Below are 22,545 nucleotides of genomic sequence, written 5' to 3' on the forward strand. Positions count from 1 at the left end.
CAGCAGTATTTGGCAACATTGCATGATGTGCGAGTCAGTGTTTTATATAGGCTTAAATTCTGTTACTGAAAGTGTTATGTTTACAGTGAAGGACTTTGCGCACTTTACATTATTTTTTTACTTAATACAAGAAATTAATGGATGCCAACATTTTTGCCAAAATGGTATTTTATTTTCCATTGTTTAGGCAGCTTCAGCATCATACTGTGAGATTCTGTTCAAATTGTTTTTTTTCTTCTGTGAAGCCTGAGCCATTTATTTTATTAGTTTATAATTATTGTTTAATTTAGTCTTCAGGAGAGACTGCCTGCACACAGTACTAGTATTAATAGTTTTTTTTCTTACATGAAAGCTGAGGCATTTATATTATATTTGAAGGTAACTTCATGTTGTGCTGTGAGGTTCTCTGCACTTTAACTTTAGAACCAACAGGTGCATTTGGATAAGTAAAGCCTATTTTTCTGCATTTTTGTGGTCCTGGTAATCTTTTATATTGGTAAAGTTGTTTGTAGGACCATTTCTCAGTGTCTTTGTTTTTTTAATCAATAGTTTTTTGGTAATAACTTAATATTTAACATATCACTCAATTTTAATCACAAAAAGAGAAAACCGCAACAATTTCTCGCAACTTTCACTTCCTCCCGCAATGTAATCGCAACAAAAACCTAAAAAACACCTTTCAAAAAAACTTTCATCGCAATTTTTTGGAAAAACCCCGCAACATCAGACATTTTAGCCCGCAACAATCACAAAAAAGGCCCGCGGAATCCTGGGGGACTGATAAAAGAAGGAAGTATGACCACGATTATTTAAAGTTTGGATTTTCATGGACTGGATCTGAAGATGCTCCACTGCCACAGTGTGTTGTCTGCCAAGAGGTGCTAGCTAACGATGCTATGAGATGTTTAAAATGTGTAAAACAAGATGTTTTAAAAAGAAAAGCACAGATGTTTAAAATGTGTAAAAGAAAAAAATAAAAATGTGTACAACAACCTTTTTTTTAAAAAAAAATACGAATGGAACATTAAGTATAGCAACAACAAAAATTGTGAGGGGGGCGCTGTTGTTTATTTGCTCTCTGAGGGGGGGCTGACTCTCCCACACTTTGAAAACCCCTGGTCTAAGAAAAGCGTTTCACACTTCGGCGTTTTTGACACATTGTTCTTGCGCCGGGAGATAACACGCCTTTATAATAACGTGTGAATCGACACCAAGTTCGAGATAAGTGATTGTTATTGTCGACAGAGAAATAAAGGATAAAAACAAAAAGTTCAAAGTTGGTGCGGCAAGCGTGATATTACCTATAAAACCGTGAGGATATAACCTGGCTGTCAGTGTTACTGTAGCTCTTGAAGTGCGTACACTCTGTCGAAATGTCTGTTCTTTTTTTGTAGTTTGCTAAATAAAAAAATATTTTTTCCAGTTCCATTTCAAACAAAGTGTCTGAATATGATGTGTAAGTGTGTAATGTTTGATGTATGATGTGTTTTGTACCAGTCCAATTGATTCCTCTATTCTAAATGATTACTATTTGAGAGTATTTTATGCAAATGACATATGTAAATTTATGCAAATTTGTTTCAAGGTCATCCGATTGACCTCCACCCCCCTATATTTTCAATCCGTGGAGAACCCTGTAAACACCTTAAATGTGAACTCCCATTATAGTAAACAACTTAAACGTGAACTAGCCTTATAGTAAACAACTTAAATGTGAACTCGCGCTATAGTAAACAACTTAAACATGAACTAGCCTTATAGTAAACAACTTAAACGTGAACTCCTGTTATAGTAAACATCTTAAACATGAACTAGCCTTATAGTAAACAACTTAAACGTGAACTCCCATTATAGTAAACAACTTAAACGTGAACTCCCGTTATAGTAAACAACTTAAACGTGAACTCCTGTTATAGTAAACATCTTAAACGTGAACTCCCGTTATAGTAAACATCTTAAACGTGAACTCCCGTTATAGTAAACAACTTAAATGTGAACTCCCGTTATAGTAAACAACTTAAACGTGAACTCCCGTTATAGTAAACATCTTAAATGTGAACTCCCGTTATAGTAAACATCTTAAATGTGAACTCCCGTTATAGTAAACAACTTAAACGTGAACTCCTGTTATAGTAAACATCTTAAACGTGAACTCCCGTTATAGTAAACATCTTAAACGTGAACTCCCGTTATAGTAAACAACTTAAATGTGAACTCCCGTTATAGTAAACAACTTAAACGTGAACTCCTGTTATAGTAAACATCTTAAATGTGAACTCCCGTTATAGTAAACAACTTAAACGTGAACTCGTTATAGTAAACAACTTAAACGTGAACTCCCGTTATAGTAAACAATTTAAACATGAACTCCCGTTATAGTAAACAACATAATGTGAACTCCTGTTATAGTAAACATCTTAAACGTGAACTCCCGTTATAGTAAACATCTTAAACGTGAACTCCCGTTATAGTAAACAACTTAAACGTGAACTCGTTATAGTAAACAACTTAAACATGAACTCCCATTATAGTAAACAACATAAACGTGAACTCCCGTTATAGTAAACAACTTAAACATGAACTCCCATTATAGTAAACATCTTAAACGTGAACTCCCGTTATAGTAAACAGCTTAAACATGAACTCCTGTTTTAGTAAACAACTTAAATGTGAACTAGCCTTATAGTAAACAACTTAAATGTGAACTAGCCTTATAGTAAACAACTTAAACGTGAACTCCCGTGATAGTAAACAACATAAACGTGAACTCCCGTTATAGTAAACAGCTTAAACATGAACTCCTGTTTTAGTAAACAACTTAAATGTGAACTAGCCTTATAGTAAACAACTTAAATGTGAACTAGCCTTATAGTAAACAACTTAAACGTGAACTCCCGTTATAGTAAACAACTTAAACGTGAACTCCCGTTATAGTAAACAACTTAAATGTGAACTCGCGCTATAGTAAACAACTTAAACATGAACTAGCCTTATAGTAAACAACTTAAACGTGAACTAGCCTTATAGTAAACAACTTAAACGTGAACTCCCGTTATAGTAAACAACTTAAACGTGAACTAGCCTTATAGTAAACAACTTAAACGTGAACTCCCGTTATAGTAAACAACTTAAATGTGAATTCGCGTTAGAGTAAACAACTTAAACATGAACTAGCCTTAGAGTAAACAACTTAAATGTGAACTAGCCTTATAGTAAACAACTTAAATGTGAACTAGCCTTATAGTAAACAACTTAAACGTGAACTCCCGTGATAGTAAACAGCTTAAACATGAACTCCTGTTTTAGTAAACAACTTAAATGTGAACTAGCCTTATAGTAAACAACTTAAACGTGAACTCCCGTTATAGTAAACAACTTAAACGTGAACTCCCGTTATAGTAAACAACTTAAATGTGAACTCGCGCTATAGTAAACAACCTAAACATGAACTAGCCTTATAGTAAACAACTTAAACGTGAACTAGTCGTATAGTAAACAACTTAAACGTGAACTCCCGTTATAGTAAACAACTTAAACGTGAACTCCCATTATAGTAAACAACTTAAACGTGAACTCCCATTATAATAAACAACTTAAACGTGAACTAGCCTTATAGTAAACAACTTAAATGTGAACTCCCGTTATAGTAAACAACTTAAATGTGAATTCGCGTTAGAGTAAACAACTTAAACATGAACTAGCCTTAGAGTAAACAACTTAAATGTGAACTCCCATTAGAGTAAACAACTTAAACATGAACTAGCATGATAGTAAACAACTTGAATGTGAAGTAACGTGATGGTAAACAACTTAAACGTGAAGTAGTGTTATAGTAAACAACTTGAACGTGAACTAGCACTGTAGTAAAGTTTTAACATCAAGCAACATTATACAGTGGTGCTTGAAAGTTTGTGAACCCTTTAGAATTTTCTATATTTCTGCATAAATATGAGCTAAAACATCATCAGATTTTCACACAAGTCCTAAAAGTAGATAAAGAGAACCCAGTTAAACAAATGAAACAAAAATATTATACTTGGTCATTTATTTATTGAAGAAAATGATCCAATATTACAGATCTGTGAGTGGCAAAAGTATGTGAACCTCTAGCCTGGGCCCGCCCATCCTAAGTGTGACGCAACACGGGCGCCTGTTGTGAACTTAGTCTGGCAAGGCAAGCTATCTCCAGCTCTTCCAAGCTCCCGAAAAATCAGGAGCCAATCAACTTTGAGCATCTCCAACGGCCCTGGGTAGAGGCGTGTTCAAGGCAGTGACGTAGTAGAACTGCGACCGGAAGCCATAGATTGTTTACAGAATCTATGCCGGAAGCGCTTCATTCACTAGAAACATTACGAACATGGAGCAGCGGCAAGCCTTTGACACAGCGGTAGATGCTGTATTGAAAGCATTCAACGGGAAGTTCTCATTGAAAACGGAGCAAAGAGCAGCCCTGGAGGTATTTATTCTCCTCCTTCTTCTTCCTGTTACTCAAGCAGTTTCCGTCGCATCACATACGTCAGAGGAAAGAGTGATGTGATTGGTTTAAGCTTCGTCACAGCCTTTTCTGGCTTCGACCAGTAGCAAACTGAGGCATTTCAGGGAGGCGGGTCAACCACGCGCTTTGGGAAACGGTTGGGCTTAGTATCTTTGCCAGACCAAATGCTCGGAGAGCTTTGAAGTTGCGTTAGCCAGACTAGTGAACCGCTAGGATTAGCAGTTAATTTGAAGGTGAAATTAGAGTCAGGTGTTTTCAATCAATGGGATGACAATCAGGTGTGAGTGGGCACCCTGTTTTATTTAAAGAACAGGGATCTATCAAAGTCTGATCTTCACAACACATGTTTGTGGAAGTGTATCATGGCACGAACAAAGGAGATTTCTGAGGACCTCAGAAAAAGCGTTGTTGATGCTCATCAGGCTGGAAAAGGTGACAAAACCATCTCTAAAGAATTTGGACTCCACCAATCCACAGTCAGATTGTGTACAAATGGAGGAAATTCAAGTCCATTGTTACCCTCCCCAGGAGTGGTCGACCAACAAAGATCACTCCAAGAGCAAGGCGTGTAATAGTCGGCGAGGTCACAAAGGACCCCAGGGTAACTTCTAAGCAACTGAAGGCCTCTCTCACATTGGCTAATGTTCATGTTCATGAGTCCACCATCAGGAGAACACTGAACAACAATGGTGTGCATGGCAGGGTTGCAAGGAGAAAGCCACTGCTCTCCAAAAAGAACATTGCTGCTCATCTGCAGTTTGCTAAAGATCACATGGACAAGCCAGAAGGCTATTGGAAAAATGTTTTGTGGACGGATGAGACCAAAATAGAATTTTTGGTTTAAATGAGAAAAGTTATGTTTGGAGAAAGGAAAACACTGCATTCCAGCATAAGAACCTTATCCCATCTGTGAAACATGGTGGTGGTAGTATCATAGTTTGGGCCTGTTTTGCTGCATCTGGGCCAGGACGGCTTGCCATCATTGATGGAACAATGAATTCTGAATTATACCAGCGAATTCTAAAGGAAAATGTCAGGACATCTGTCCATGAACTGAATCTCAAGAGAAGGTGGGTCATGCAGCAAGACAACGACCCGAAGCACACAAGTCGTTCTACCAAAGAATGGTTAAAGAAGAATAAAGTGAATGTTTTGGAATGGCCAAGTCAAAGTCCTGACCTTAATCCAATGGAAATGTTGTGGAAGGACCTGAAGCGAGCAGTTCATGTGAGGAAACCCACCAACATCCCAGAGTTGAAGCTGTTCTATACGGAGGAATGGGATAAAATTCCTCCAAGCCGGTGTGCAGGACTGATCAACAGTTACCGCAAACGTTTAGTTGCAGTTATTGCTGCACAAGGGGGTCACACCAGATACTGAAAGCAAAGGTTCACATACTTTTGCCACTCACAGATCTGTAATGTTGGATCATTTTCCTCAATAAATAAATGACCAAGTATAATATTTTTGTCTCATTTGTTTAACTGGGTTCTCTTTATCTACTTTTAGGACTTGTGTGAAAATCTGATGATGTTTTAGGTCATATTTATTAAATTCTAAAGGGTCCATAAACTTTCAAGCACCACTGTAAGAAAAAAAATTAAACATGAAATAATAAACATCTGAAACATGAACTACAGTGATATAACGTGAAGGTTTTGATTTCAGGGAACATGAGGTTAGAAACTCTTCATGAGTCTGTAAATCTGCCATGTCATTCTGAAGGATTTGTAACCATCGCAACATGATTCGCACATATTAAATACTACAAAATGGCCGTGTGTGTGTGTGTGTGTGTGTGTGTGTGTGTGTGTGTGTGTGTGTGTGAAGGAGCATGTCAAGAAGTGTGTGGAAAATGTGTGAGGTTCAGAGCACTGGCCGTAGCCTTCACGCTTCTGAGGCTGGAGTAGATGATTATCCAGGGAGAGGAGAGATTACAGGCGTTGTTCAGAAAAATAGCACCTTGCTAAGTGGTCCTTACGTGTGTGTGTGTGTGTGTGTGTGTGTGTGTGTGTGTGTGTGTGTGTGTGTGTGTGTCATTGCACACTCCCTCATGCAGCAAACAGCAGCGAACTGATTTGAAAGAATGGAGATAATCACTCTATCACAGACAGAGGAGGAGAAGCAGAGACACAAATACAGAGAAAAAAATCAGTGATTAAGGAAAGAAGGAAAAAAAGAAAGATAGAAGTAGAAAGATAGTTACATAGAGAGAAATGCTAGTTATAACGCTAGTGTGCACATTAGCATGTTTATTGCAAAGCAAATTTGTGTTAGCGTGTTTATTATAGCGTTAGTTTGTGTGTTAGCATGTTTACTATAACGCTAGTTTGTGTGTTAGCGTGTTTATTATAATGCTAGTTTGTGTTTGCGTGTTTACTATAACGCTAGTTTGTGTGTTAGCGTGTTTACTATAACGCTAGTTTGTGTGTTAGCGTGTTTATTATAACGCTAGTTTGTGTGTTAGCGTGTTTACTATAACGCTAGTTTGTGTGTTAGCGTGTTTATTATAACGCTAGTTTGTGTGTTTGCGTGTTTATTATAACGCTAGTTTGTGTATTAGCATGTTTACTATAACGTTAGTTTGTGTGTTAGCATGTTTATTATAGTGTTAGTTTGTGTGTTACTATGTTTACTGTAATACTAATTTGTGTTAGCATGTTTATTGTAAAGCAAGTTTGTGTGATCGCGTGTTTACTATAACGCTAGTTTGTGTTAGCGTGTTTATTATAGTGTTAGTTTGTGTGTTACTATGTTTACTGTAATACTAATTTGTGTTAGCATGTTTATTGTAAAGCAAGTTTGTGATCGCGTGTTTACTATAACGCTAGTTTGTGTGTTAGCATGTTTATTGTAAAGCAAGTTTGTGTGTTAGCATGTTTACTATAACGCTAGTTTGTGTGTTAGCGTGTTTATTATAGTGTTAGTTTGTGTGTTAGTGTGTTTACTATAACGTTAGTTTGTTAGCGTGTTTACTGTAACTTTAGTTTGTGTTAGCATGTTTATTATCGCGTTAGTTTGTGTTAGTGTGTTTAACACTAGTTTGTCTGTTACTATGTTTACTGCAATGCTAGTTTGTGTTAGCATGCTTATTGTAATGCTAGTTTGCGTGTTAGTGTGTTTACTATAACGCTAGTTTGTGTGTTATTATATTTACTGCAATGCTTGTTTGTGTTAGCATGTTTACTATAACACTAGTTTGTTTGTTAGCATGTGTACTATAATGCTAGTTTGTGTTAGCATGTTTATTGTAACACTAGTTTGTTAGCATGTTTACTGTAACACTAGTTTGTGTTAGCGTGTTTACTGTCATGCTAGTTTGTTTGTTAGCGTGTTTACTATAATGCTAGTTTGTGTTAGCATGTTTATTGTAATGTTAGTTTGTGTGTTAGTGTGTTTACTGTAACGCTAGTTTGTGTGTTAGTGTGTTTACTATAACACTAGTTTGTGTTAGCATGTTTATTGTAATGCTAGTTTGTGTGTTAGTTTGTTTACTGTAACGCTAGTTTGTGTGTTAGTGTGTTTACTATAACACTAGTTTGTGTTAGCATGTTTATTGTAATGCTAGTTTGTGTGTTAGTGTGTTTACTGTAACGCTAGTTTGTGTGTTACTATGTTTACTGGAATGCTAGTTTGTGTGTTAGCGTGTTCACTATAATGCTAATTTGTTAGCATGTTTATTGTAACGCTAGTTTGTGTGTTAGTGTGTTTACTGTAATGCTAGTTTGTGTGTTTGTGTTTAGTGTAACGCTAGTTTGTGTGTTAGTGTATTTACTATAATGCTAGTTTGTGTTAGCTTGTTTATTGTAACACTAGTTTGTGTGTTAGCATGTTTACTGTAACGCTAGTTTGTGTGTTAGCGTGTTTACTGTAACGCTAGTTTGTGTGTTAGCATGTTTACTGTAACACTAGGTAATGAGTAAAGCATTGTACTTGTATTTCTCAGAAGAGATTTGTCTGTGCTTTGAAGCTGATGGTCAGGAGGGAGCGGAAAGACAGAGGACCAGTGGGAATGAGAATGAAGCTGAGAGGATGAGACAGAGGAAGAAAAATGGAGTAGAGAGGCTATAAAATTCAGGAGCGAGTGAGAGAGAAGGAAACAGAGACAGAGTGTAAACTCTGTCAGTTTCATCTCCATGGGCTGCTCTGGTGAACACCGCTCGTTTATCACTCCGGCTAATTCTCCTCCTTGGCAGAGGGGCAAACCTCAGCTGGCACGGCAGCCATGTTGCCTGTATGGGGCTCCTGCCACTGTTTGGGGTGATGGATTGTTAATTTAGGATCAACTCGAGTGAACCTCAGGGCATATGTGACTTTTTGACCTTGTCAAACAATATTTAAAATCCCGCTACTGCAGCGTGTTAGCTTCTGCCCTAGTGTCTAGTACTGATGGTGAAATATCTCCTTCAAATATCCACACTCCATCTCTGTCCTCTAATTTAAAGCATATTTAAAAATCTAGCTTTCATAAATTCCAAACTAGCATCAGAGTAAACACGCTAAAGGCCAATTTATGCTGACAACCCAATCCTCGCAGATGGCGTCGCAGATGGCGTCTGCGTAGCCCCCCCCCCTTCGCAGACGCTCTGCGCTCACCTCCCAAAAATTGTGACCATCGCAGACAGCGTCGCAGACAAGAGGGCTCTGATTGGTCCACTCTACATCCGCTGTACACGCACTCCCGCTTCCCTACTTTCCTGGTTTGGTTTGTTTTCACTACCGCCATTTTTAAAAACACAAGCGAAGATGGAGCAGCACGAAGAGCGGTTGATCGAGGAAGTGAGGAAGTACGTACATCTATACGACTCCAGTTCTAGTCATTATAAGTAACCGGAGGATAAACACTCCACTAACCACACCCACCAACTACTCCTAGCAATTTCGCGACTTCGCGCCCCCTTGCGTTGTGGCGGTGAATAACATCGCGCACGCCTATTACTCCCCGCTCAACGATAAATTACAACTGTCTGCGAAAAGCTATCTGCGAAAGCCTTGTCGCAAGAGCATGCAGAGGCCTTAACACACAAACTAGTGTCACAGTAAACATGCTAACACACAAACTAGCGTCACAGTAAACACGCTAACACAAACTAGCGTCACAGTAAACACGCTAACACACAAACTAGCGTCACAGTAAACACGTTAACAAACTAGCGTCACAGTAAACACGCTAACACACAAACTAGTGTCACAGTAAACACGCTAACACACAAACTAGCGTCACAGTAAACACGCTAACACAGAAACTACCGTCACAGCAAACACGCTAACACGCAAACTAGCGTCACAGCAAACACGCTAACACAAACTAGCGTCACAGCAAACACGCTAACACACAAACTAGCGTCACAGCAAGCACGCTAACACACAAACTAGCGTCACAGCAAGCACGCTAACACAAACTAGCGTCACAGCAAGCACGCTAACACACAAACTAGCGTCACAGCAAGCACGCTAGCACACAAACTAGCGTCACAGCAAGCACGCTAACACGCAAACTAGCGTCACAGCAAGCACGCTAACACGCAAACTAGCGTCAGAGCAAGCACGCTAACACGCAAACTAGCATCACAGCAAGCACGCTAGCACACAAACTAGCGTCACAGCAAGCACGCTAACACTCAAACTAGCGTCAGAGCAAGCACGCTAACACGCAAACTAGCGTCACAGCAAACACGCTAACACACAAACTAGCGTCACAGCAAGCACGCTAACACACAAACTAGCGTCACAGCAAGCACGCTAACACACAAACTAGCGTCACAGCAAGCACGCTAACACACAAACTAGCGTCACAGCAAACACGAATTCGAAATCACGAATTTTTATTTCAGTTATTGTAATTTTTGTTGAATTTATGAGTTAGCATAGACTAACAGTCTCTTGTTTGCAAGCAGGATATATGAAAGATTATTTAAGGAAGTATTAAATATTTAATGAATTTGAAATGATAAATTAACATTTGGATCATTCGTGCAACCTGAGCTACTTAGATTTTTGTCTACAGTGGATATATTACCGACTGCCATCAAAGGCCATTGATTACAGAATGGAACTTCCTTCCACTTTCTCCTGTGAATTATTGATGAAGCGCTCGCTCGGCTTAGCCTAGCATAGCTTAGCTTAGCTTAGCCGTGTTTCTTTGTCTTTCCCAGCTGGAGTGTTCTGGCTCATTCAGGTGGATCGATGTTATCTTGGCTAACACCCAGAGGACTCGGATACCTCGACTGCTGCCCTCTGTGTGTGTGTGTGTGTGTGTGTGTGTGTGTGTGTGTGTGTGTGTGAGAGAGAGAAAACAAAATTTTCAATGGATGTAGTTCCTTCAAAGGTATTTACTGATCCATCAAGGGGGATGCGTTTTTATTCAAAGGGTGTTGGGGATAGAGATAAAGGACATTCTTATAATAATATTCATAATCTTAAAGGTCTCATTGCATCATTTTTTCATTAATTGTGCGGTGGTCTCTAGTATGAATGAATGCCGTGAGCCGGTTTTGGTGAAAAAATGCTGTGGTTCTCCTGTTTCAGGCTGTTCTAGTTTGGTGGAGGAGTGGGTGGCAGGAGAACGACAGGATTTCAGCTCTTACTCATTAATATTCATGACATGTAAACATGTTACCTCTGATTGGCTAACAGCACTGTGACGCTACCTCCAGCGGGTCAGAACAAGCGGATGTGGGTGTCTTTGTAAAACTGTTCTGATTGGCTATTATGGTCTCGACATCGATGTTTTGACCAATAACAATGTAGATAACACGAATTTTACATCACATTCAACGAGATTTAAACGAGACTAAAGATGGCGACTTACAAATAATGTGTAAACATCGTTGGAGTTAATAAAGTTTGAACAGCATGAAGCAACATACCCCAACCCCCCGAAATTAATAAAAAAAAAATTCTCAACGGATTTGCATAATATAAAAAGGTCGTTTTTTTACTCAGAAAAAGCGGAAAACTCTCATCCCTGAGGAGCTTGTGACCATGTCATGCATGCTAACGTGGAGAATATGAACATGCTATTTTGTAACAAAAACCTTCGAACAAAAAGTTCATGTTTTACGTACAGCTTGTGATCTGGTGGTCGATCGTCTTGACGGTGCAGATCCAGGGATTAAAAACAACCTCGAAGCAAAACCACTACTGAAGGCACCGAAGTTTGAAAAGTCACTGTGGTTGAAATGATCAGAACACAGTACTAACGCTGAATTACACTTCGCTGGTGGTGTTCCAAACATAAATTCCAACCATTTATTCTTCACCCCTTCTATCTTGCAACATTGCTCCGCTTAGGTTTCGTTTCTGTCGGCGACTCCAGCCCGACTTTGAACGCTCGTAACTCGGGCAGGGGAGCTCCCAGCCTCCCCAAACTTGGCAGCCAGCGACTTCTGCCCTCTCCCCAACGAACCAGCACTGCCAGGGCACGAACTTTTTCAGCCATGTTTTCAACTTGCTGTAAGGTCCTCTTCGTTAGCTACTGACGAGATGGGCTCTGCTATCTCTCCTTGCGCTGAAATCCGAACTTTCTTCCCGTGGGCGGTTGCAAGCCAAGGTGGGCGAGGCCATGATTACTAATTTACGAAGTGACGTAAGATCGTATGGCTTTTTCAGATCCGCTCGTTTTTCCGACTATTTTCTTTCATAAGCTAATACAGGGAATGGGGGTAGAATTATATTTTCACATGCAGCATGCATATGCAACTCGGAGTGAACTATGGTATTTCAAAAAGAGCCAGTATTAAACGTTTTTGGTGGAAGGGCACCTTTAATATAGTTTGTGATCAAGACCTAAGGTAAAAAGATCTGAGGAGAAAGGTCAAACAAATCAGTGCTTAACTAGGTAAGGGTACCCTGTCTGGATTTGGGTCACCGGGATTCAGATCTGGCTCAGCCTGAAACAGCAATGTGGAGTCCCCACTGTGTGGGTTGATGGACCTAACAATGGGTTAAATCTTGGATTGGCACAGAGGCAATATTCCCCTGTATTGGGCTCCTGGCAATGTTTGGGGGCGAATGTGTGTCATTTTAGGATCATATCCATTGAGCCTTGGATAGTGTGTGAGATTAAAGGGTATGAACTAGACATAGTTGACTTTACATCAACACATAGTCCAGGAATTGGTATCAAACATCTTGATTGGGGTAGTTGCTGGTCTACTTTGGGAGTTGACACAGGAGTAGAGTACTCGCAAACTGGAGTTTTCTTCATGGATAAGATGGTTACTTCTGACAGGAAGAACCTGCCAGACTGGTGTTTTACAGTATGCTCTGAAAAACAGTTTGGAGTATTCATCCTTCTTGGAGAAGGTGGAACAGTTGAGCAAGTGGGTACCTCCTACTGACTTCATAGTGATCTGTTAAAACTTCACTGCTTATGTTGGGAACAAGAAGATACCTGGAACAAGAAGATACCTTAAGCTCTAGGTCAGTCAGAGTACCTTGGGCCCCAGGTCAGTCGGAGTACCTTGGGCCCCAGGTCAGGCTTAATGTTTTGGTAAAAAGAGAGACAGAGCTGTCAACTGATCACCACTTGGTGAATAGGATTTGTCACACTGGGCAGTGGTCATATGTTCCTGGTAAACCCAGGAGAACCTTCTTGGTTTGCTTGAGAGCATCTATCAGGAGATGCAGAGAGACAAATTTGAGAGATAAATGTAACTCCCACCTGCAAAAGCCGACTTCTCCCATGCACCAAGTGTGGAGCAAGGACTTTGAGTCAGCGTGGAGCATGTTGAGTCCATAATCATTGTGACATCTCCAGGATGCTGTAGCAGGAAGGCTGATGGTGCCTGTCATGCCAGAAACCAAAGACTCTAATGGCCCTTTTCCACTACCCTTTTTCAGCTCACTTCAGCTCGCTTCAGCTCACTTCAGCCCGACACGGCTCGCGTTTCGACTACCAAAGAACAGCACAACTCGGCTCGCTTCAGCCCTGCTTAGCCCCTAAAACTCGCACGGTTTTGGAGTGGGGCTGAAGCGAGCCAAAGCGAGCCAAGTGAGGCTGGGGGCGTGAGCAGACACTCCCCTGTGTACTGATTGGTGAGGAGGAGTGTCCTCACATGCCCACACACGCCCCGCGAGCACGCTGGGATCTGTAAACACCGTAAACCCGGAAGAAGAATAATTACGAATTACGAGAATTTCTGAAGCCTTATGCGCCTCGCCTCATCTATACGCTCTTGCCAGTATCTGTTGGCGTTGTCGGTGACAACAAGCCACAGCACCAAGACCAGCAACACTAACGACTCCATGTCCTCCATGTTTATTGTTTACTATTCGGGTCGGGAGACTACCGCTTAAAAGCTCACTGATGTCACTGTTTGCGCTGCTTAACGACATCACGTGATGTCCACCCACTTTCGCTAACTCCACCCAATGTGTCCACCCACTTCCAGCCAGCACAGTTCAGCGCGGTTGTAGTCGAAATGCAACTCCAACAGCCCCGCTCAGCTCGACTCAGCCCAACTCAGCACTGCACGGCTCAGCCCAACTCAGCCGCGTTGGTAGTGGAAAAGTGGCATAAGACATGCTGGTGAAGGAAGTGGTGAAGCTGAAGAAGGGATGCTTCCAAGTAATGCTCACAGAAAGCAGAAAGACCTGAAGCAGTAGCTACTGCAGGTTGAATGCTTGGGTATGGGAGGAGTTTAGAGAATCCATAGTCAATAAAATGTACTGTACCAAAGGGAGATAAAGATCTTGCATGAGATATTGTTCAGCAAACACATGTCGTGTTGACTTCTCCTGGGGATGATACTAGGTGATGAAAGGCATGAGCTGAGGATCTCCTCAGAAGAAACTTTGAGAATTTCTCCATTACATAATACTGAGTACTGCATCTCAGACAGCATTGATGTGTGTTTGCTGCAGGTGTTTGCCCAATTACTGTGAGCATGGTGGTGAATGTTCTCAGTCCTGGAGCTCTTTCAGCTGTGACTGCTCTGGTACAGGATACACCGGAGCGACCTGCCACAACTGTGAGTCACAGTGTTACACACTAACATGCTAACTCCCTATTCTGGATAGGATTAACATAGGATGGGGGAGTTTCTAGAAACTTTACAAATGTTCTCCAAAAGATCTTTATTCCCTGAGGGGAAAAAAGATCTTTTGGAGAACATTTGTTAAAGTTAATTAATTTCCCTGAGGGAACCCGCCCAAAGGGATCAATAAAGTTTTATCTAATCTAAAAGCCAGATATTTTCGTCACACACAGTGATTAACTTTATGTACAACCTTGTTTCCAAAAAAGTCATGACACTGTATAAAATATAAATGAAAATGTAATGATTTGCAAATCATGGAAACCCTAAAGTTCATTGGAAATAGTACAAAACAACAAATCAAATGTTGAAACTGCGAAAATATTTGCTCATTTTGAATTCGATGTCAGCAACACGTTTCTCAAAAGTTGGGGCAGGGCATGTTTACAACTGTGTTGCATCACCTCTAGTTTTAGCAACACTCTGTAAACATTTGGGAACTGAGAAGACCAATTGCTGTAGTTTTGAAAGAGAAATGTTGCCCCATTCTTGCCTGATATACAATTTCAGTTGCTCAACAGTTCAGGGTCTCCTTTGTCGTATTTTGCGCTTCATAATACGCCAAAAGTTTTAAATGGGAGACAGGTCTGGACTGCAGTAGGCCAGTTTAGCACCTGTACTCTTTCACTATGAAGTCATGCAGTTATAATACGTGCAGAAAGTGGTTTGGCGTTGTCTTGCTGAAAGAAGGAAGGCCTTCACTGAACAAGATGTTGTCTGGATGTTGCTCCAAAACCTGTATATATCATTCAGAATTAATGGGGCCTTCCCAGATGTGCAAGCTACTCATGTCATGTACATTAATGCACCCCCATACCACCCATATCACATGGTCTCCATGATTTCCAAAATTCTACTTTTGATTCGTCAGACCTCGGGACAGTTTTCCACTTCGCCTCAGTCCATCGTAAAAGCACTCGGGCCCAAAGAAGGGGGCGGCGTTTCTGGATATCATTTATATCTGGTTTTAACTTGCATCTGTGGATGCAGTAATGAAGTGTTTTCACAGACGATGGTTTTCTGAAGTGTTCCTGAGCCCAGACAGTGATTTCCACTACAGACACGTGTCTGCTTTTAATGCAGTGTCTCCTGAGGGCCTGAAGATCACAGGCATCCAGTGTCAGTTTTCAGCCTTGTCTCTCGCATACAGAGATTTCTCCAGATTCTCTGACTCTTTTAATGATATCACAGACCATAGATGATGTGATCCTCAAATTCTGTGCAGTTTACACAACATTACACATCGTTTATAGTCTTTTGTTGCCCTGTCCCAACTTTTTTGAAACATTTTGCTGGCATTGAATTAAGAATGAGCATATATTTTTCAAAAAGCAAGAAAATTTCTCAGTTTCGGCATGTGATATGTCATCTTTGGACTATTTTCAGTGAAATTTAGGGTTTCCGTGTTTTGCAAATCATCCCATTCGGGTTTTGTTAACATTTTACACAATTGCACGATTACACAAATCGCAGCTTTGTGGCTTACAACCGCAGTGTGATACAGTCAGATGTCCGTCAGTGTAGTGCTTTACTTTCTTTTCGATTCAGAAATTGCCTGGGGCAACACCATCACTATCTGACACATCCACACAGTTGTGATCAGATTCTCCGTCTTTTCCCTGTTTCAGCCATCTTTGAAATGTCATGTGAAGCACACAGGTTGGCAGGAAGCTCCTCTGGATTTTTTTCAATTGACCCAGACGGCAGCGGGCCGCTCACACACACCGTTGTCTACTGCAACATGAGTGGTGAGTCTATACACACACACACACACACACACACACACACACACACACACAATGGATGTAACTTTGATGGTTTGAGAACGTGTGTGTGTGTGTGTGTGTCCAGAAGAGAAGGTGTGGATGGTAATTGGTCATAACAGCTCAAAGCCGGTGCATGTTCAGGGTTCGAGTTTTCAGAAGCCACATGTAATGAAGCTGAACTACAGCGCGTCACTGCTGCAGCTCACAACCCTGCTGCACAGAGCGCAACACTGCCAACAGGAAGTGATTTATCGCTGCAGGAAGTCCCGTCTCTTCAACACCTGGGGTAAGAGTTGGATAATCTGAGGAGTCTTATGGTTAAATAATGCGATTTCATAACATGATAGCATGATAAACTGGGAGGGCAAGAGAACTATGGGAACTAGAGCCAGCAACTAGAAACTGGAAAATATGACAACAAAGGGAGCTTGGAGAACCACGCTAGACCAGAACTGGGAAGCACTAGAACAGGGCTTTTCAAAGTGTGGGGTGCACCTCCCCTAGGGGGCGCCAGAGTTCTTCAGGGGGGGCGCAACGTGAGGAAAAATAAACCAGAATAAGTTACTATTGCGGACATTTAGCGAACTTCAGCTCGCCTTTGCCAGAGACAAAATGGATGGATTTTTAGTACCTAAAGCTACAGTGAGTGAGGAGACAGAGTCTGGGCCAAGCAAAAAAAGAAGGAAGTATGACCATGATTATTTAAAGTTTGGATTTTCATGGACTGGATCTGAAGATGCTCCACTGCCACAGTGTGTTGTCTGCCAAGAGGTGCTGGCTAACGATGCTATGAGATGTTTAAAATGTGTAAAACAAGAGGTTTTTTTTTTTTTTAAAGCACAGATGTTTAAAATGTGTAAAAAAATGTTTTAAAAAGCACAGATGTTTAAAATGTGTAAAAAAAAAGACATTTTAAAAAAGCATAGATGTTTAAAATGTGTAAAACAAGATGTTTTAAAAAAAGCACAGATGTTTAAAATGTGTAAAAAAAAGAGGTTTTAAAAAAGCATAGATGTTTAAAATGTGTAAAACGATGTTTTTTTAAAAAAAAAGCACAGATGTTTAAAATGTGTAAAAAAAAAAGTTTTAAAAAGCACAGATGTTTAAAATGTGTAAAAAAGAGGTTTTAAAAAACCACAGATGTTTAAAATGTGTAAAACAAGATGTTTTTTTAAAAAAAGCACAGATGTTTAAAATGTGTAAAAAAGAGGTTTTAAAAAGCACAGATGTTTAAAATGTGTAAAAAAAAGAGGTTTTAAAAAAGCATAGATGTTTAAAATGTGTAAAATGATGTTTTTAAAAAAAGCACAGATGTTTAAAATGTGTAAAAAAGAGGTTTTAAAAAACCACAGATGTTTAAAATGTGTAAAACGATGTTTTTTAAAAAAAAGCACAGATGTTTAAAATGTGTAAAAAAAAAAGAGGTTTTAAAAAGCACAGATGTTTAAAATGTGTAAAAAAAAAGTTTTAAAAAGCACAGATGTTTAAAATGTGTAAAAAATTTGTTTTAAAAAAGCACAGATGTTTTAAATGTGTAAAAAAAAAGTTTTAAAAAGCACAGATGTTTAAAATGTGTAAAAAAGAGGTTTTAAAAAACCACAGATGTTTAAAATGTGTAAAACAAGATGTTTTTTTAAAAAAAGCACAGATGTTTAAAATGTGTAAAAAAGAGGTTTTAAAAAGCACAGATGTTTAAAATGTGTAAAAAAAGAGGTTTTAAAAAAGCATAGATGTTTAAAATGTGTAAAACGATGTTTTTAAAAAAAGCACAGATGTTTAAAATGTGTAAAAAAGAGGTTTTAAAAAACCACAGATGTTTAAAATGTGTAAAACAAGATGTTTTTTAAAAAAAAGCACAGATGTTTAAAATGTGTAAAAAAGAGGTTTCAAAAAGCACAGATGTTTAAAATGTGTAAAAAATTTGTTTTAAAAAAGCATAGATGTTTTAAATGTGTAAAAAGATGTTTTCAAAAAGCACAGATGTTTAAAATGTGTAAAAGAAAAAAAAATAAAAATGTGTACAACAACCATTTTTTAAAATACGAATGGAACATTAAGTATAGCAACAACAAAAATTGTAAGTGGGCGCTGTTGTGTATTTGCTCTCTGAGGGGGGGCGGACTCTCCCACACTCTGAAAACCCCTGCACTAGAACAAGATATTGTGACACTGGGATATTTCGATACGGACATGAAGACGGGTCACTGAAGTACCTGGTGTGCTGTTTTTCCTTAGATGGCACTCCGTTATCATGGTGGAAGGACAGAGCAGGAGATAAGCGGACGTACTGGGCCGGGTTCTTGCCTGGAGTTCAGCAATGTTCCTGCAGTTTGGCTGAAAACTGCATCGATTTCAACCACTTCTGCAACTGCGACGCAGACCGCAGCTCTTGGTGTGACATCTGAACTTCTGTACACTTCTACAGTATTCAGCATAACAGAGCGAGCTGGCTAACTCATTAACGCTAGCTAGCAAGTTACAGAAGCTGTCTAAGGTCCCATTATTTTAGCTAGCTGATGATACATTTCTCAAAGGTACAGTCGTCCGTGCTTTTGCAATAAATGAATAAATAATAAGACATTATAGAAACTCAGCTGTATTTGTGCTGAGCTCAGAAAGGGACACATTTTATCTCGACTGCTCAGAAATCCTGCCCAATGGACGACCGTGACCTTGCCTCTTCACCACATGAAAATATTTCCTCCTTTTTATTATCTCTGCGTTGAGCTTTTTATGATGATCGTCTACTTTGGATTTCGTTAATTATGAGGTTTTTTGTGATTGAACATGAAACATTGAATGAATGTTAAACGTTACCACGTGTGTTGTTTTCAGGGAGAACGATACAGGATTGCTGTCCTATAAGGAGCATCTTCCTGTCACTGAGATTGTGGTGGGAGACACAAACCGAAGCGGCTCAGAAGCTGTGTACCGAGTCGGCTCTCTGCAGTGCCATGGAGACAGTAAGGCACTTCTGTAATAAACATCAAATAAATCTTCTTCTAATTATTATTTTTTTCTAACACTTTTCACGAATGAATTGACCGACCGACCGAGTGTCCAGAATTGTACTCGAGTTATTTAATCTGAGGCTAATGCTAACAATAAGCTGCGATGTCGCTGCTGTAAGCGAACACTGAAGTCAGATGCTTCTATCGTCCGTTACGTGGTGTTTTCGTTCGTAGGGTTTCTGTGGAATGCCGTGTCTTTTTATCAGGAGTCGTCGTCCCTGCACTTCGCCACGCTGCAGGCCGAGCTCAGCGTCGATATTTCCTTTTACTTCAAGACCACAGCGCCCTCTGGAGTCTTCCTGGAAAATCTGGGAGTCAGAGATTTTATCCGGCTGGAGCTGAGCGGTGAGGCGCCTTCTTGAACACATATAAAAGTTTATTAGCGTCTTCCTGTAAGGTGATTTATCCTCGACAGTAGATCTTTTTATTGTTTCACAATCCAACACACAGATCTTTCAACTTCCTGACAATGCAATTGTTTCCGCAGCCTGTGAGCGTCATTAATAACGCAGTGCACGACTGGTGGCTAACGCTAGATACTTAGCTGATAGTTTTCTGATGAATGATAGGAACGATACAAGCCAAGTTCTCCCAAAATCATGCAATTTTCCAGAACATTCTTCTCCATTCATATTGTTCATAAAATTACATTTAGCATTTCGGTACACGGGGATTCTATCAAATGTATTTGGGTTTTTTTTTTTGGCAAGAATGAGTTCAACGATGTGATCTTTGCATGCTATTGAATATTTGCAAGATGTTTTACACCAAAATTTGTGTTTAAACCATAAAAATATCAACTTTGATGATAATCAGATAAATAAACCTTCCAGTTCCAAGGTCTGGATATTCTTTCCTGGATGTTCCAGCTGACGTGAAATGGTTCATGTTTGTCAGTGGGAGCAACACAGCTGTCCTCTACCAATGATCTTTGATTTTGACATTTGGCCCCGCCTCCTCAGCTCCATCAACAGTGACGTTCTTGTTTGATGTCGGAAACGGTCCGCTCGTCCTGACGGTGAAGTCCCACGTTCCTCTGAACGATAAGCAGTGGCATCACATCCGAGCTGAGAGGAACATGAAGGAGGCGTCGTTGCAGGTGGACCAGCTTCCCCTGCGCTTCCTGGAAGCTCCGCCCGATGGCCACGCCCGCCTGAATCTCAACGGACAGTTGTTTATTGGTACGACACACCCCTTTTTTTGTACAAGATATTAGACTTATTCTTGTGAAGGTGACACCGGACCACACCTGTTTCAGTTCACAGGCCACGCCTTCTCTGGTTTTGCCTGATGTAAACTCTTAGAGTTACCAGCCAACCACGCCCACTATCTGATTAATATCTCCCATCTCATCTCATTATCTGTAGCCGCTTTATCCTGTTCTACAGGGTCGCAGGCGAGCTGGAGCCTATCCCAGCTGACTACGGGCGAAAGGCGGGGTACACCCTGGACAAGTCGCCAGGTCATCACAGGGCTGTTTACATCTTTTGGAAAAATTATTTTTTATTTAAAGCAGCATTTGAAAATCATAATTAGGGATGTGCCTATAAGCGCACATGGCCCTGGCCACGCCTCTGGTCAGTTAAACACATCACTCTTCCAAATGTTCGTCTTCAGCCTTTACTGTAAAAATTGCAGTAAATCTTTCTAACCTTGTTTTTTTTGTTGGATTTTTTTTAATTACTGTCACACAGGTTGCATTTTTTGGAGGATGATGTTATATTTAAATCCAGTTTGAAAGATTTACAGTTAGGTCCATAAATATCTGGACAGAGACAACATTTTTCTAATTTTGGTTCTGTACATTACCACAATGAATTTTGAACAAAACAATTCAGATGCAGTTGAAGTTCAGACTTTCAGCTTTAATTCAGTGGGTTGAACAAAATGATTGCATAAAAATGTGAGGAACTAAAGCATTTTTTAAACACAATCCTTTCATTTCAGGGGCTCAAAAGTAACTGGACAAATTAAATAATTGTAAATAAAATGTTCATTTCTAATACTTGGTTGAAAACCCTTTGTTGGCAATGACTGCCTGAAGTCTTGAACTCATGGACATCACCAGACGCTGTGTTTCCTCCTTTTTAATGCTCTGCCAGGCCTTTACTGCAGCGGTTTTCAGTTGCTGTTTGTTTGTGGGCCTTTCTGTCTGAAGTTTAGTCTTTAACAAGTGAAATGCTGCTCAATTGGGTTGAGATCAGGTGACTGACTTGGCCATTCAAGAATATTCCACTTCTTTGCTTTAATAAACTCCTGGGTTGCTTTGGCTTTATGTTTTGGGTCATTATCCATCTGTATTATGAAATGCCGACCAATCAGTTTGGCTGGATTTGAGCACACAGTATGTCTCTGAATACCTCAGAATTCATCCGGCTGCTTCTGTCCTGTGTCACATCATCAATAAACACTAGTGACCCAGTGCCACTGGCAGCCATGCATGCCCAAGCCATCACACTGCCTCCGCCGTGTTTTACAGATGATGTGGTATGCTTTGGATCATGAGCTGTACCACGCCTTCGCCATACTTTTTTCTTTCCATCATTCTGGTAGAGGTTGATCTTGGTTTCATCTGTCCAAAGAATGTTCTTCCAGAACTGTGCTGGCTTTTTTAGATGCTTTTTTAGCAAAGTCCAATCTAGCCTTTTTATTCTTGAGGCTTATGAGTGGCTTGCACCGTGCAGTGAACCCTCTGTATTTACTTTCATGCAGTCTTCTCTTTATGGTAGATTTGGATATTGATACGCCTACCTCCTGGAGAGTGTTGTTCACTTGGTTGGCTGTTGTGAAGGGGTTTCTCTTCACCATGGAAATTATTCTGCGATCATCCACCACTGTTGTCTTCTGTGAGTGTCCAGGTCTTTTTGCATTGATGAGTTCACCAGTGCTTTCTTTCTTTCTCAGGATGTACCAAACTGTAGATTTTGCCACTCCTAATATTGTAGCAATTTCTCGGATGGGTTTTTTCTGTTTTCGCAGCTTAAGGATGGCTTGTTTCACCTGCATGGAGAGCTCCTTTGACCGCGTGTTTTCTTCACAGCAAAATCTTCCAAATGCAAGCACCACACCTCAAATCAACTCCAGGCCTTTTATCTGCTTCAGTGTTTCCCACAGACCAGGTAGCAATTTGTGGTGCTCCACTGTGCCGATGAGGGAATCGTGCACGGTGGTGTCGTGGCGGTCGGTGGAGTCGGTCATTGGGGTGTATGCAAAGTGTTTACAGCAGGCGGTGT

General features: G+C 40.2%; 1 protein-coding gene across 1 annotated transcript in view; it reads left to right on the plus strand.

The window, feature by feature from the left end:
* cntnap5b (contactin associated protein family member 5b) overlaps positions 1-22,545 on the plus strand; it is a 67,252-nt gene that overhangs the window by 28,660 nt on the left and 16,047 nt on the right. Inside the window, exons 9-15 of the mRNA XM_060911958.1 lie at positions 14,363-14,469; positions 16,164-16,283; positions 16,387-16,587; positions 18,537-18,693; positions 19,137-19,264; positions 19,487-19,657; positions 20,275-20,493. Of these exons, the coding sequence (XP_060767941.1) occupies positions 14,363-14,469; positions 16,164-16,283; positions 16,387-16,587; positions 18,537-18,693; positions 19,137-19,264; positions 19,487-19,657; positions 20,275-20,493 (1,103 nt within the window). The remainder of the gene's footprint in view (positions 1-14,362; positions 14,470-16,163; positions 16,284-16,386; positions 16,588-18,536; positions 18,694-19,136; positions 19,265-19,486; positions 19,658-20,274; positions 20,494-22,545) is intronic.

The sequence above is a fragment of the Neoarius graeffei genome, chromosome 27 (assembly GCF_027579695.1).
Source record: "Neoarius graeffei isolate fNeoGra1 chromosome 27, fNeoGra1.pri, whole genome shotgun sequence".
NCBI lineage: Eukaryota > Metazoa > Chordata > Actinopteri > Siluriformes > Ariidae > Neoarius > Neoarius graeffei.